This window comes from Oryctolagus cuniculus, chromosome 16, assembly GCF_051225735.1.
Source record: "Oryctolagus cuniculus isolate XC-2025 breed Fujian yellow rabbit chromosome 16, ASM5122573v1, whole genome shotgun sequence".
NCBI classification, from domain to species: Eukaryota; Metazoa; Chordata; class Mammalia; order Lagomorpha; family Leporidae; genus Oryctolagus; species Oryctolagus cuniculus.
In genome coordinates, this window is record NC_142882.1 from 83,171,266 (window position 1) to 83,184,702 (window position 13,437).

The 13,437-nt window shown below is 40.8% G+C and overlaps 2 protein-coding genes across 12 annotated transcripts in view; both read right to left on the bottom strand.

Moving 5' to 3' along the window:
* Positions 1–13,437, bottom strand: part of ZNF804B (zinc finger protein 804B) — a 530,395-nt gene that overhangs the window by 475,341 nt on the left and 41,617 nt on the right. The window lies entirely within an intron of this gene.
* The window catches only part of LOC149121849 (uncharacterized), a 282,117-nt gene that overhangs the window by 267,420 nt on the left and 1,260 nt on the right, over positions 1–13,437 (bottom strand). The window contains exon 1 of one of the 10 annotated variants that reach the window (XR_016222801.1): positions 12,277–12,736. The exons of 5 other annotated variants lie outside the window; for them this stretch is intronic. Coding sequence is in view for 2 of the 5 variants with exons in the window: in XM_089315831.1 (XP_089171957.1) it covers positions 13,035–13,152 (118 nt within the window). In the remaining 3 variants the exon portion in view is untranslated. Of the gene's footprint in view, positions 1–823; positions 1,291–12,276; positions 12,737–13,034; positions 13,411–13,437 lie in introns of those variants that run through there. 4 more of the 10 variants (XR_016222804.1, XM_089315831.1, XM_089315832.1 and 1 more) reach the window with 4 other exon arrangements.

The window sequence follows — 13,437 nt, forward strand, 5'->3', positions numbered from 1 at the left end:
ATAGAGGCGAGGTGTGAACCCAAAGTAGCTTTAAATGAACTCCTTGTTCTTTTCAATCAACTAAATTGCCTGAGTTGAATCTTACCATAATTTCATTGGGTGGAAAATGCAAACACTATCATCATTAATCTTGGTGAGGGGATGTGTAAATGAATGAGACAGAGAGGCTGTGTGTAAGAGCTAACAGACAGACTAGCGTATACATTTAAATAACCATGAAGGTTATACATCAAACATCAGATTACAAAAAAAAAAATTTGCTTTGTTACAAAGTCATAAGAGAATTGAAATATGTATTCCAGATGTTCTATATTGTTTCAAGGATTCTTCAATATGGTTAGATAACAGCCAGCCATACTGCTTACAGTTGTTTGATCTTAGAAAACATGTGTGAAAGTACATATTTTATTTTCTACTAGAAATAGGGAAAGCACAACTTCCCAGATACACCACTTGGTGACATGATACTAGCCTATATCCAAGAGCAGGATATGTAAAATGTTAGAGATAGTAAGTAAGCACTACAAGAATCCATTCTGAATAATTTTCTCTCAAATCAGAATTTCACAGTTCTATAAATCTCTGCTTCTTCCAAGTACTATATGACCTCATGGTGCATTAGTTACACGTGCTAAAGAGTTCAGTACGAATCATTTGTGGGAGCAAAGTCATTATTTCTTGTTAGCACTCAGACATCCAAGCAATTAAACATATATTTTAAAAAAGATTTTTACTTTTGGTTTACTTGAAAGGCAGAGTGCTAGTGAGAAAGCAGAGGGCAAGGGGGCGAGGGGGTATCTCCACCTGCTAGTTCATTCTCCTAAAGCCCACAACAGCCAGAGCTGGGCCAAACCAAAGCCAGAGAAAACCATCCTGGGTCTCCTATTTGAGTGCCAACGAACCAGCAGTTGGACCATCACCAGCTGCCTCTCCAGACACATTAGCAATTCGCTGGATCAGAGTGCAGGAGCCTGGACTTCAACCACACTCCAGTACAAGCTGTGATAATCAGTTGTAACAGCTGACCTCCCTGCACCACGATGGTTGCCCCATGCTTGTCCAATCTCGTTCAGAGTCTCAGAGCAGGCATACAAACGAGCTTCACAAAGTTCGTGGGAGAGGCATGTGCTGTGGTACAGTGGGTTAAGTTGCCTACATCCCATATTGGTTCACGTCTCAGCTGAGAGGCAGATGCTGGCTCCATACTTGAGTCTTTATCACTCCCGTAGGAGGTCAGAATTGTTTCAGGCTTCTGATCTGGCCTGGCCCACTCCTGGCTATTGTGGATATCTGGGGAGTAAATCACTGATTAGAGGGTCTCACTCTCTGCCACTCTAGCTTTCAAATAAATCAAAACATTTTTGACACCATCAAGTTACTAGAGAACATTGGAGAAACCCTTCAAGATATTGGCACAGGCAAAGAATTTCTGGAAAAGACCCGGGAGGCACAGGCAGTCAAAGCCAAAATCAACTATTGGGATTGCATCAAATTGAGAAGTTTCTGTACTGCAAAAGAAACAGTGAGGAGAGTGAAAAGACAACCGACAGAATGGGAAAAAATATTTGCAAACTATGCAACAGACAAAGGGTTAATAACCAGAATCTACAAAGAGATCAAGAAACTCCACAAAAACAAAACCAACAACCCACTTAAGAGATGGGCCAAGGACCTCAATAGACATTTTTCAAAAGAGGAAATCCAAATGGCCAACAGGCACATGAAAAAATGTTCAAGGTCATTAGCAATCAGGGAAATGCAAATCAAAACCACAATGAGGTTTCACCTCACCCCGGTTAGAATGGCTCACATGCAGAAATCTACCAACAACAGATGCTGGCGAGGATGTGGGGACAAAGGGACACTAACCCACTGTTGGTGGGAATGCAAACTGGTCAAGCCACTATGGAAGTCAGTCTGGAGATTCCTCAGAAACCTGAAGATAACCCTACCGTCCGACCCAGCCATCCCACTCCTTGGAATTTACCCAAAGGAATTTAAATTGGCAAACAAAAAAGAGGTCTGCACCCTAATGTTTATTGCAGCTCAATTCACAATAGCTAAGACCTGGAACCAACCTAAATGCCCATCAACGATAGACTGGATAAAGAAATTATGGGATATGTACTCTTTAGAATACTATACCGCAGTAAGAAACAACGAAATCCAGTCATTTGCAACAAAATGGAGGAATCTGGAACACATCATGCTGAGTGAAATAAGCCAGTCCCAAAGGGACAAATACCATATGTTCTCCCTGATCGGTGACGACTGACTGAACACCAAGAGGGAAACCTGTTGGAGTGAGGTGGACACTATGGGAAATGGTGGCTTGATCAGCATAGCCCTGACTGTTAATGAACAACTAAATACATTATCCCTCTTAGTAGTTTTTTTTTATCTGTTCTACTTAATATGACTGGTTTAGATCTGTAATTGATGCACAGTTATTCTTAAGTGTTGAAAATTAACTGAAATGTGATCCCTGTTGAACATGGTGGTGGGAATGGGAGAGGGAAGAGATGTATAATTTGGGACATGCTCAGGCTGACTTGCCCCAAGTGGTAGAGTTGGAAGCATACCAGGGGATTCCAATTCAATCCCATCGAGGTGGCATGTACCAATGCCATCTCACTGTTCCAGGTGATCAGTTTCAGTTCACAGTTGGTCATGGTGAAGGGACTGGGAGTCAAAGGGAGCACATAGACAAGTCTAGTACCTGCTAATGCTAACTGATGGAGTAAATAAAGGGGAGATTGATCCAACATGGGAAGTGAGATACTCAGCAGACTCATAGAATGGCAGATGTCCTAAATAGCACTCTGGCCTCAGAATCAGCCCTAAAGGCATTCGGAGCTGGCTGAAAAGCTCATGAGAGTATTTCAGGCATGGAAAGCCAAGACACTCTGGCAAAAGATCTCTGCGAGTGAGATCCCAGTGGAAAGAACAGGCCATCAAAGAAGGAGGTACCTTTCTCTGAAGGGAGGAGAGAACCTCCACTTTGACTATGAGCTTGTCTAAACAAGATAAGAATCGGAGAACTCAGAGGGCTTCCATAGCCTTGGAAACTCATGACTGGAGCATAGGGAGATTACTGATGCCATAGACAGGAGTGTCAATTGGTAAAGTCAACAACAGGAGTCACTGTGCACTTACTCCTCGTGTAGGATCTCTATCCTTAATGTGCTGTACTGAGATTTAATGCTATAACGAGTACTCAAACAATATATTTCACTTTGTGTTTCTATGGGGGTGCAAACTGTTGAAATCCTTACTTAATGCATACTAAACTAATCCTCTGTAAAAAAAAAAAAAAAAAAAAAAGAAATTATCAATTCCCAACTTGACTCTCACTGGGATTAAACATGACAATAGGTCTGCTCTGATTTCATCATCATTTTAAAAAATCATCTATTATTTTTCACTTTATGTTTCTGTGTGGGAGCAAACTGTTGAAATCCATACTTAATGTATACTAAGCTGATCTTCTGTATATTAAGATAATCGAAAATGAATCTTGATGTGAATGGAAGGGGAGAGGGAGTGGGAAAGGGGAGGGTTGTGGGTGGGAGGGACGGTATGGGGGGGGGGGGAGCCATTGTAATCCATGAGTCGTACTTTGGAAATTTATATGCATTAAATAAAAGTTTAAAAAAAAAAAAAAAATTCCTTAGAAAATGGAATTAAAAGATAAGCCTATTTTGGTACAAAAGAACTGAAATGCATACATACTTTTTCATAATACAGTTTTTCTTCAATCTTTGAGGACCAGCTCATAAACAATGAAATAATTCATTTAATATCTTTGATAAAATGTGCTGTAAATAATATATAAATATATGTGGGCCTTGAGAATATTACCAACTTACAATCTAAATTTGATTGAAGTTAACTTCAAGGATTATACTTCATTTCTGGCACTTAAATACAATAAGATTTGCCTAGCTTTTGTTCAACCTGTATTTGATTATGCTCAATTTCTACAAAATAAAATGGACTCACAGATCAGTAAGCAACGGATATTTTATACCAAAAACCAATCGACCCTATGCAAATCAACTACACTAAGAAATTTTAGTTCAGACAAGGAAATACAGTAAATATAAATTTACATTTTAAAATATTTAATAACATTGCCACAGGAAAATCAAGTTTTTTTTTTAATTCCACATGTTAGATTTGTGGGAAAAATTTCTTTAGAGTTTTTGTTACTGAGATAAAAGTGACACCATATACAATTCACTAGTTCATTTGTCTTTTTGTGATTGTGTCAGTTCACTTAGCAAAATGTTCTTGATTCATTTATGTTGCATAGTGTGACAAAATTTCCTCCCTTTTAAGGCAAACTAATGTCCTTGTGTGTCTCTAGTTTGTTGATCCATTCATCCCTCAGTGGGCAGGTACTGTGAGTGGTGCTGCTGGGAACACAGATTGGCAAATCTCTCTAAGACTCTGGTGCTTTTCAACTGTTTTTCATACATATCCAAAATGGAGACTGAGGATTCTATAGTAATTCTATTTTTAGTCTTTTGTGAAAACACTATCCTGTTAAATCCATGGTAGTTGCACCATGCTACAAACCCCACAGTGCAAAAAGCTTCCAGTTTTTCCATATTGTCATCATTTTGTTATTTTCTAGGTTTTTATAGTAGTCATCCTAAAAGGTAAAAAAATTTGGCCAGCGTCGCGGCTCACTTGGCTAATCCTCTGCCTGCAGCGCCAGCACCCCGGGTTCTAGTCGCGGTTGGGGTGCCGGATTCTGTCCCGGTTACTCCTCTTCCTGTCCAGCTCTCTGCAGTGGCCCAGGAAGGCAGTGGAGGATGGCCCAGGTGCTTGGCCCTGCACCTGCATGGGAGACCGGGAGGAAGCACCTGGCTCCTGGCTTCGGATTGGCACAGCACGCCGGCCATTTGGGGGGGGGATGAACCAACGGAAAGGAAGACCTTTCTCTCTGTCTCTTCCTAACTCTGCCTGTCAAAAAAAAAAAAAAAAGGTAGAAAATTCACTTTATGTCCTTTATGTACAATGTATTACTGGAAATTTTAAAGAAAATAACCTCTTTGGAAATGCATACATGTTGCTTTCTTTTGAAGCGAATGAAGATTAACCTTTTTTGGACTCACAGGTATGGATCATTGGTTGGTTCCCAATACTTATAATACCATGAAATCTATCTTTATCGTGTTGAAAAAAAAGGCTATACCTCTTCCACCTGATTTAAGTTACTCTAGTAGAAGTAGTTGAGAGAGATGGAGAGAGTCTCTGTATATATGAGAATACAATAATAAAAGATTAGCATGTATTGTGGTATATGTCTATCGAAAGGTTCTCAAATTGATAAATTTGACAATAACAATACAAAACTCTAATCCAAAAGTAGGGTCTTTCTAGATTTGGTCATAATCAATGCAAGAGCACATTGGACATTAAAACCAACTCTTTCTGAAAACAAAACTATTATCAGTTTTTAATTTAATGTTTTTTTAAAAGCTTCCTAAGATATAACATTTTATTTCTGACAGGTTTCTCACTTTGCCCAATAATGTATTAGTAATTTTGATCAACTGATTCAGAATTTCATAAATTCAGAATCTAACTACGATACAACTCTTAGACAAACTGACTCATCTTTCTGTAAGGTATCTTTGTCAAAACCCAAAATACACAACTATCTTCCAGACATCCAATACACAGAATTAGTTTAAGTAAATCGTAAAATGAATTAAAAATTAGACTCATGTATGTTAATAGTTGCTTATTTTAATAAAAAAAGAAAATTTAAAGCGCCGACAGGCAGGGGACTGATTAAAGTTCACCTGTGGGGCCAGCACTGTGGCATAGCAGGTAAAGCTGTCACCTGCAATGCCGGCATCCCATATGGGCACAGGCTCAAATCTCGGCTGCTCCACTTCCAATCCAACTCTCTGCTATGGCCTGGGAAAGCAGTGGAAGATGGCCCAAATCCTTGGGCCCCTGCACCCACGTGGGAGACCCAGAAGAAACTCCTTGCTCTTGACTCCTGATCAGCACAGCTCCAGCTGTTGCAGCCAACTGGAGAGTGAACCAATGGATTGAGGACCTCTCTCTCTGTCTCTCCTTCTCTCTGTATAACTATTTTTTTTAATATTTTATTTATTTGAAAGTACACGTGAACTTTGTGTGATCTTTGCAATTGCAATGCTATCAATTTACAGCTGACACTTTAATAATACTTTGTTTTTATGAATTTTTACAGTGTTTTAAATATACTTCATACTTTGAGTATTCAGTTGTATTTTTTATTAATGTCGCTCCTCCGCGGGCTCGCGGGAGAATGACACCGGACCGGACTCTGTTGTTTAAGCGAATGACTCTGCATTGTGCGCTCAAGTTTGCTCCTGTGCTAACTGCATTCTAACTGCATTCCACTTGGTGTGTGTCCGCATTCTTGTTATTCTTTCGGTGCATGGTGTGAGATGTCTGCAGCGCCTCGTGGCGCATAAGCGAATCCCCCTGCGCAGCTTCTATCTCGCCTTTATAGTCCTCTCCCACCAATCCGTGCTCTGCTGCCCACGTGCTGAGCACGCTGTTCTCCTCCAATCAGAGGTTGGATCAGGAATCAGCTAATTAGCGAAGCAGCTGTGTAAGATTTCTTTACTCCCTCTCAGTGCCATATGGTGGGAGATCAGGCACATAGAGTTAGTCTCAATAGTCTCAGTAGTCTAGTCTAGTCTTGATAGTCTCAGTACTTATTTCGCCATGTTGCGGGAGACAGGCCCTGCTCCCCACAGGGCCCTGCTCCCCACAATTAATAAAAAGCATTCATAATATGTTGGTCAATGACAAAATAATGTAGAAAAACATAACTATAGTACAAAACAGCATGCGTGTATAAGGCAAGTAACATCAGTGACATACATTAGCACAGACTCCCCATGTGTAAAACCGAGCACAAACACACAATTGTAATTACAGAAGAAAACCACAGTGCGCAGTAGCAATCATTTCTCTGGAGACTGAAGTCAGTCTGATTTTCCTATGCTTATCTTTGTTTTCTAAATTTTCCACATCATATGTGTCATACAAAATAAAGGAGTGGAGAGGGGTGCATGGGAGCCGCCTCTCCATTTGCTCCCTGTCTGCTCAGCTTCATCTCAGAGAGAACAGGCTGACTGCTGGTATTGAAGATGGTCAGCCCCCACTGCCACCCGCCCTGGGTAGCCACAGTGCTGGCAGGCCTGGAACGCAAGGGCAGGAGACATTCACTCTGACTGTGCTGACTGCTCTCTCCTCACATTCTGATAAGAGAGATTACAAATCAATACAGTCAATAAAAAGCAAGCCCCAGTCCTTGAGAACCTTTAATGAATGCCAAAGATCATCTGCAGGTTTATTTTGATTTAAAATCTTAATATTCAACCTATTAAGACCACAAATTCAAACACCTAACGTACCTTTACATTTTACCATCAACTTACAAAATATTAGTCTAGCATATTTTAATAGTACCTTATAAGATAATTGCAACTGATCACTGACCTACTTCAAAAAAATTCCTTCCTCAGGGCTGGTGTTGTGGTGCAGCAGGTGAAGCTGCCACTGGTGATGCCAGCATCCCATACTGGAGTGCAGCCTTCAGTTCCAGCTGCTCCACTTCTGACCCAGCTCCCTCTTATACACCGAGGAAAGAAGCAGAAAATGGCCCAAATGCTTGGGACCCCACCACCTACATGGGAGTCCCAGGCCCCTGGTTTTGGCCTTGGTCCAATGACCATTTGCAGCCATTTGGGAGTGAGCCAGAAGATGGAAGATCTACATCTCTCCCTGCCATTCTGCCTTTCAAATAAATCCTTTAAGAAATTTCTTACTTTAAAAGGTACCCTCTTTACATACTGTCGTAGTGACAAATAAAATAGATTAGCAAATAGATCTATCCATTTGATAGACCTATATGATTTTGTATATATCTATAAAGTGTTACATATTACAATACACAGCAGACTCATAGAATGGCAGATGTCCTAAACAGCACTCTGGCCTCACAATCAGCCCTTAAGGCATTCGGATCTGGCTGAAGAGCCCATGGGAGTATTTCAAGCATGGAAAGCCAAGACACTCTGGCAAAAAAACAAAAACAAAAACAAAAAACAATGACCTAAATGAAAGATCTCTGTGAGCGAGATCCCAGTGGAAAGACCATCAAAGAAGGAGGTACCTTTCTCTGAAGGGAGGAGAAAACTTCCACTTTGACTATGGTCTTGTCTAAATATGATCAGAGTCAGCGAACTCAAAAGGCTTCCATAGCTTTGGCAGCTCATGACAAGAGCCTCGGGTGATTACTGACATCATAAATCAAGAGTGTCAATTGTTAAAGCAACAACGGGAGACACTGTGCATTTACTCCCCATGTAGGATCTCTGTCCTTAATGTGCTGTACTATGTGAATTAACGGTATAACTAGTACTCAAACTGTACTTTATACTTTGTGTTTCTGTGTGGGTGCAAACTGTTGAAATCTTTACTTTGTATATACTAAATTGATCTTCTGTATATAAAGATAATTAAAAATGAATCTTGATGTGAATGGGTGAGGGGGCAAGGGGAAGCTGCTATAATCCAAAAGCTGTTTTAAAATTTATATTTATTACAGTTAAAAAAATAGATCAAAGATCTATCCATTTGATGGACCTATCATTTTGTATGTATCCATGAAGTGTTACATATTACAATACTGTCAACATTTGATGAGGTTTCAATTTAAAATAACAAATCTGAACTAAATATTCAGTTATACATTTTAAGATGGAATTAAAAGTTTAACCTGTTATTTACTAAGGCAGATTCTCTTACTCACTAGAAATCCTTAAAACATCAGGTATTCACATCTCCTGTTTACACAAATATATTGCTGCCAAAATTTAGTTCACCTGCAAACTTCTATAAATCATTAGTTTTCCCAGAGTTAACAGATTTTTATCTATGAAGGGAAGAGTGTTATCCTTGTGAAGAGGTTCGAGGTTTCTTCTAAGCCAGTTAAGTCTTTCGACCAAGTTGCATCTGGACATTAGGCAATGCCAGCAAGGGACCTCAGAGTTTACCAAAGCTGAGTTCATAACTCTTAGAGGCCACGTAGGCTGTATTCCAGACTTACATCATGATCTAATTTTAAATTGATTAATCTTAGGGAGAGAGGGAGAAAGGAAGAGAGGTATGTACTCCCTATGTTTCACTGATGGTTTACTCCCAAAACGCCCACCATGGGTTGAGTCTGGGCAAGAATCAAACCCGGAGCTGAGAACAAAATCCAGGTCTCCCACACGGGTGGAAGGAACCACAGTACCTGAGCTATTACCTGCCACTTCCCAGGATGCACACCGCCAAGAAGCAGGAGTCAGGAACCATGGGCACAGAACACAGGGAGTCCTATGTGGGATGTGGGTACCTACACTGTTAAGCAAATGCCTACCCCAGTCTTAATTTTTAAGTTAGATTTCATGCTATTAACTGTTCCACTTAATTAAATCCAACATATCAATTCACTGCTAGATTCCATTAAGACCACAATTCCTATATATTCATGTATCACTTCACTGAATTTTGGATATCTTACTGCTTACAATCTAGTCTTTCCACTGGCAAATATTTGTGTGCCCACATATATTCATGAGATAGAAGGTAGGAATGAGAAAATGGTTAAGCCTGGGGCACACTGGAAGTGAGGAAACCCTTACCACCTTCTTGTGGGCTAACCTGCCTTCCACTGGGCAATCTGGCAATACTCTTGTAGCACTTACTGACAAAGCCTTGGCAACAGGCTCCACCCCTTTAAAAGGAGACCAGACCAGAGCAGCTCCACCGTCACTTTCCAGAGAGCTGAAGAAAGTATATTTAAGTGTAAGCTTGTGATTGCCCAGCCTCCAATGCTGTTCACTTCCATCTGGGCCACCCAGCAGCCTTCTGGCTATTGCCTGCACTGGCAGCACAGACCCTACACCCAGGAGCCCTAGCAGTTTAGTTTTAGGGACTCCTTTGACTAGACAATTTCACAGTGAGGGAGAAAACTTGCTGACATATTTAGAACACGTTGCTCATCCACTCTTCAGCACAGAAAGGTAAAACAGACTTAATGGCACACGAGGATTTATTTTTGTTAATAGTTATTTACTGATTCTAAACCCAAAAATAATGTTGAAAGCTCTTAAAATGCAATCCATAATTTTACCAAAGACTTACAGCTTGAGATTCTCCATATTGTACAGCTCTCACCAATACAAGAAAGCTCCAGTTTTAGCTGTGCCATGAATAAGATGACACTGGCATCTAGCAGCTTATTATCACCTGCCTACTCATAAAAATGATTAATTTCAGTTAAATAGATTCTGGCTTCAGACATGCAGATGTATTTCCCAGACACTGGAGCATCAACTCTATCCACTCAGAGGATACAAAGTACTCAGAAGGATAATTCTTACTCAAGTATCACAAAGCATTCCTATTTAACTTTACTTTTCAGAACATAAAATTATTTTCTCACCTTTATCTCACAGTATAGAAAAACTGCTTAGTCATGAAATAGTAAAGCAGGCCACTGAAAACCCAGTAGTCACAACAGAAAACAGAAATCCCAGCCCGAGGATAAGCTTTTTTCATCTGCAGAGCAGTCTACTTTAGGTTTCCGCTAAAAATATTACCCTCATTCTGAAGACTAGCTTTTTCATAGTATAAACTATAGCATACAGTTTGCAATCAAAACATGGGTTTACCCTTTATCTTTAAGTCACAAAGCAAACCACTCCTTAAAGGCAGACAGCTTGAAGGCCAGAGGCCTGCACTTCCATTCTGATACAGTCAAGATGACAAGAAGGGTCTTTCCTTTTCTCACAAGGCAGAGGTCTTAGAGAATGACCTCATTGAAAAATAGATAGAAAACTGTTTTGGTCCTCAAAGAGATCACTGGAGGCAAATTTCTAGCAAGCAACAGTGAGTGAGCAAACCCAAGTCACACCGCTGCCTCAACCTCTACACATTCAGCATCACCTCTCACAGCCCTTTGAGCCCAAGATCCAAAATTGACTCTTAACCAAACAGAAACCCAGGCTTAGAAGTTTTCTTACTGCAATGCTGCCTTATTGCAAAGTCCAAAGTATGACCTCTCCTCCTATAAACACACACACACACACACTCTCTCTCTCTCTCTCTCACATGAAGTGAGTTCTTGGTAAACAGATGCACTGCCTAGGCTGAGCTATTTCTATGCCTTCTAAAAGGTTCCACAAAACTGCCAAACATGAAAGCACTCCTACACTTTCAGCTGTTTATGATAAAAACTTACGATTTTCATCAAACCATGATCAGAGAAACATGGCCTACTTCAAAGCCAAACTGCTTAATATAAATTATCACAAACAAATTTAACCCCACAGTAAATACAATCAATATTCCCAAGTGCTTGGTTCAAAGAATTGCTAGTTCTAAGGAGTGCTTGACCCAAACTATTTTAATATTTGACTCTGAAACGTTAGTATGTGACTTTCAGAATGTTGCTTTCATACTTATGCTGTTATTCACCTTGTTTAACAGCTGCAGTTCTGAGTGTAGCGCAACTGATTAGTGGAGGTAATATACCAGTTGAAAAATTCATCAAGAATATCAAATGTTTCCCAAGAAGTCTTCCTATTAACCAGATAATTGGGTTAGGTGTGAAAATCTTGTAATTATTTCAGCCAAACTTCAGAATCTGTGGTTGTTTAAGCCCCCCTCAATTCAAAGAGACACAACATGATTATATTTTGGCACACGGAGCTCAATCAAGCTTAGCCTAGGCACTCTCCTGGAACAGTAACCATACTAGAATGGTTTCCAAGAGCCCGACAGTGGCACTCACACAGCTGAGAGTATTGCTATTACTCAACAGTCTCAAGTCATGGAAAGCTAACTTCAGGTTGTGTTTCTATCAGCTGACCTAGCACCATGTGTGCAAATGAGATCCATCACTGAAGGGCCCCAGTCTGCCAACAAAGCAGAAATCAATCTGACAAGAAAGCGAATATAAAAGTATTTCAAGGTTTAGTGCCATTTGCTGACTGTGAAACCTCTGTCGAGAAGCAACAACCTTACACTTGTTCAAACATGCAATACAGCATTCCACTTTCAGCCTCCACCTTCCTGGCTGCTCACAATGGCTGTCGAGAGGGAAAAACCCCACCACGCTAGTTTTTACTGGAGAAAACCGAAGGTCGTCACAGCCCGATCACCCCGCTACCTTCCTCCACCACGGTTTACTCTCAGGAAGCTTACCCACTTTTTGTGGCCAAAGACTTTTCAGCAGTGGTCTACTCCCTGGCCGCTCATGCTCCCGGCTTTTTCACTCTGCTTTTGCAAGGGGCCTCCGACAACCATTTCACTGAATCCCTTCTCCTCAAAGTCCCCAGGACACTTGTAATTGGCAGCACTAAAGGCCAGCTCAGTCCTTAAGCACTCTGAATGCCTCCTTTAGAATTTTGTAACAACCACTCACTTTTAAAACTGCGCTGAATTCATCTATCTTCATGTCCCTCTTTTTGTAAATTCTTTACCCATCCCTGACCTGTGCCCTCTTCACTCCCCCTTAGCATTAGGTATCTCCTAAGATGCGTTTCTCCGTCACCTTCTTGCCTTCCACGACCCGAAGGCCACCTTGGCTCCCTGTTTCATGCCTTTCCTCCCCGTATGGATGACTATACAATCTGCCCAGTGCGTCAAGACTTCTCATCTCCAGACCCTTAGCTGCGTCTAACCTGGGTGTCTCCAAGGTAACTGAACTTCAACATAATCTCTGCCAACTATTTTCTTTGCAAATCTGCGCCTTCACCTATATCCTTCACCCGTATCTTTTGTAAAAGCTTAGCCCTCCTGGGGATGGACATTCAAACTTGATGCCCTCTCCAAGTCCGTACACACCTCACCTCGTCAAGTCGCGTTTACCTTGGTGAGCCTTGTGTAATTCAAGCTTAGCAACTACCTTAGTTCAAAGTCTAATTCTACATATGGGTTACAACTTTTAAAGACACACCTACCTCTCAAAAGTATGAAAGATTTTCTGGGCCAAGTTTCTCGAGCTGTGTCTGCTCCACTTTTGGTGTCTATCCTCCTATCGTGCCTCTTTCCCAGTAGTCTCTGACGTCTCGAGCTCATATAGCACCTAAGTCAGCCTGATCCACGAGCAACCATTTAACAGGTTCTTCCCACCATTCCAGACTTGGAGAAACACATTCACCACCTTTCACCAAACCATGGCCACAGCCTTGGGCTTTAACATTAATTTTCTTCTGGACCAACAGCAGCATACTCTTCTACAAAACTTGTCAAATTCAAAACAAATATCATCCCCAAATTCCACTTATGTTAACAATTAACTAGATTTCTCTCCCTTCTGGTTTCCTTTTAAAAGAAAATTGGATTCACATGCCACATATACAT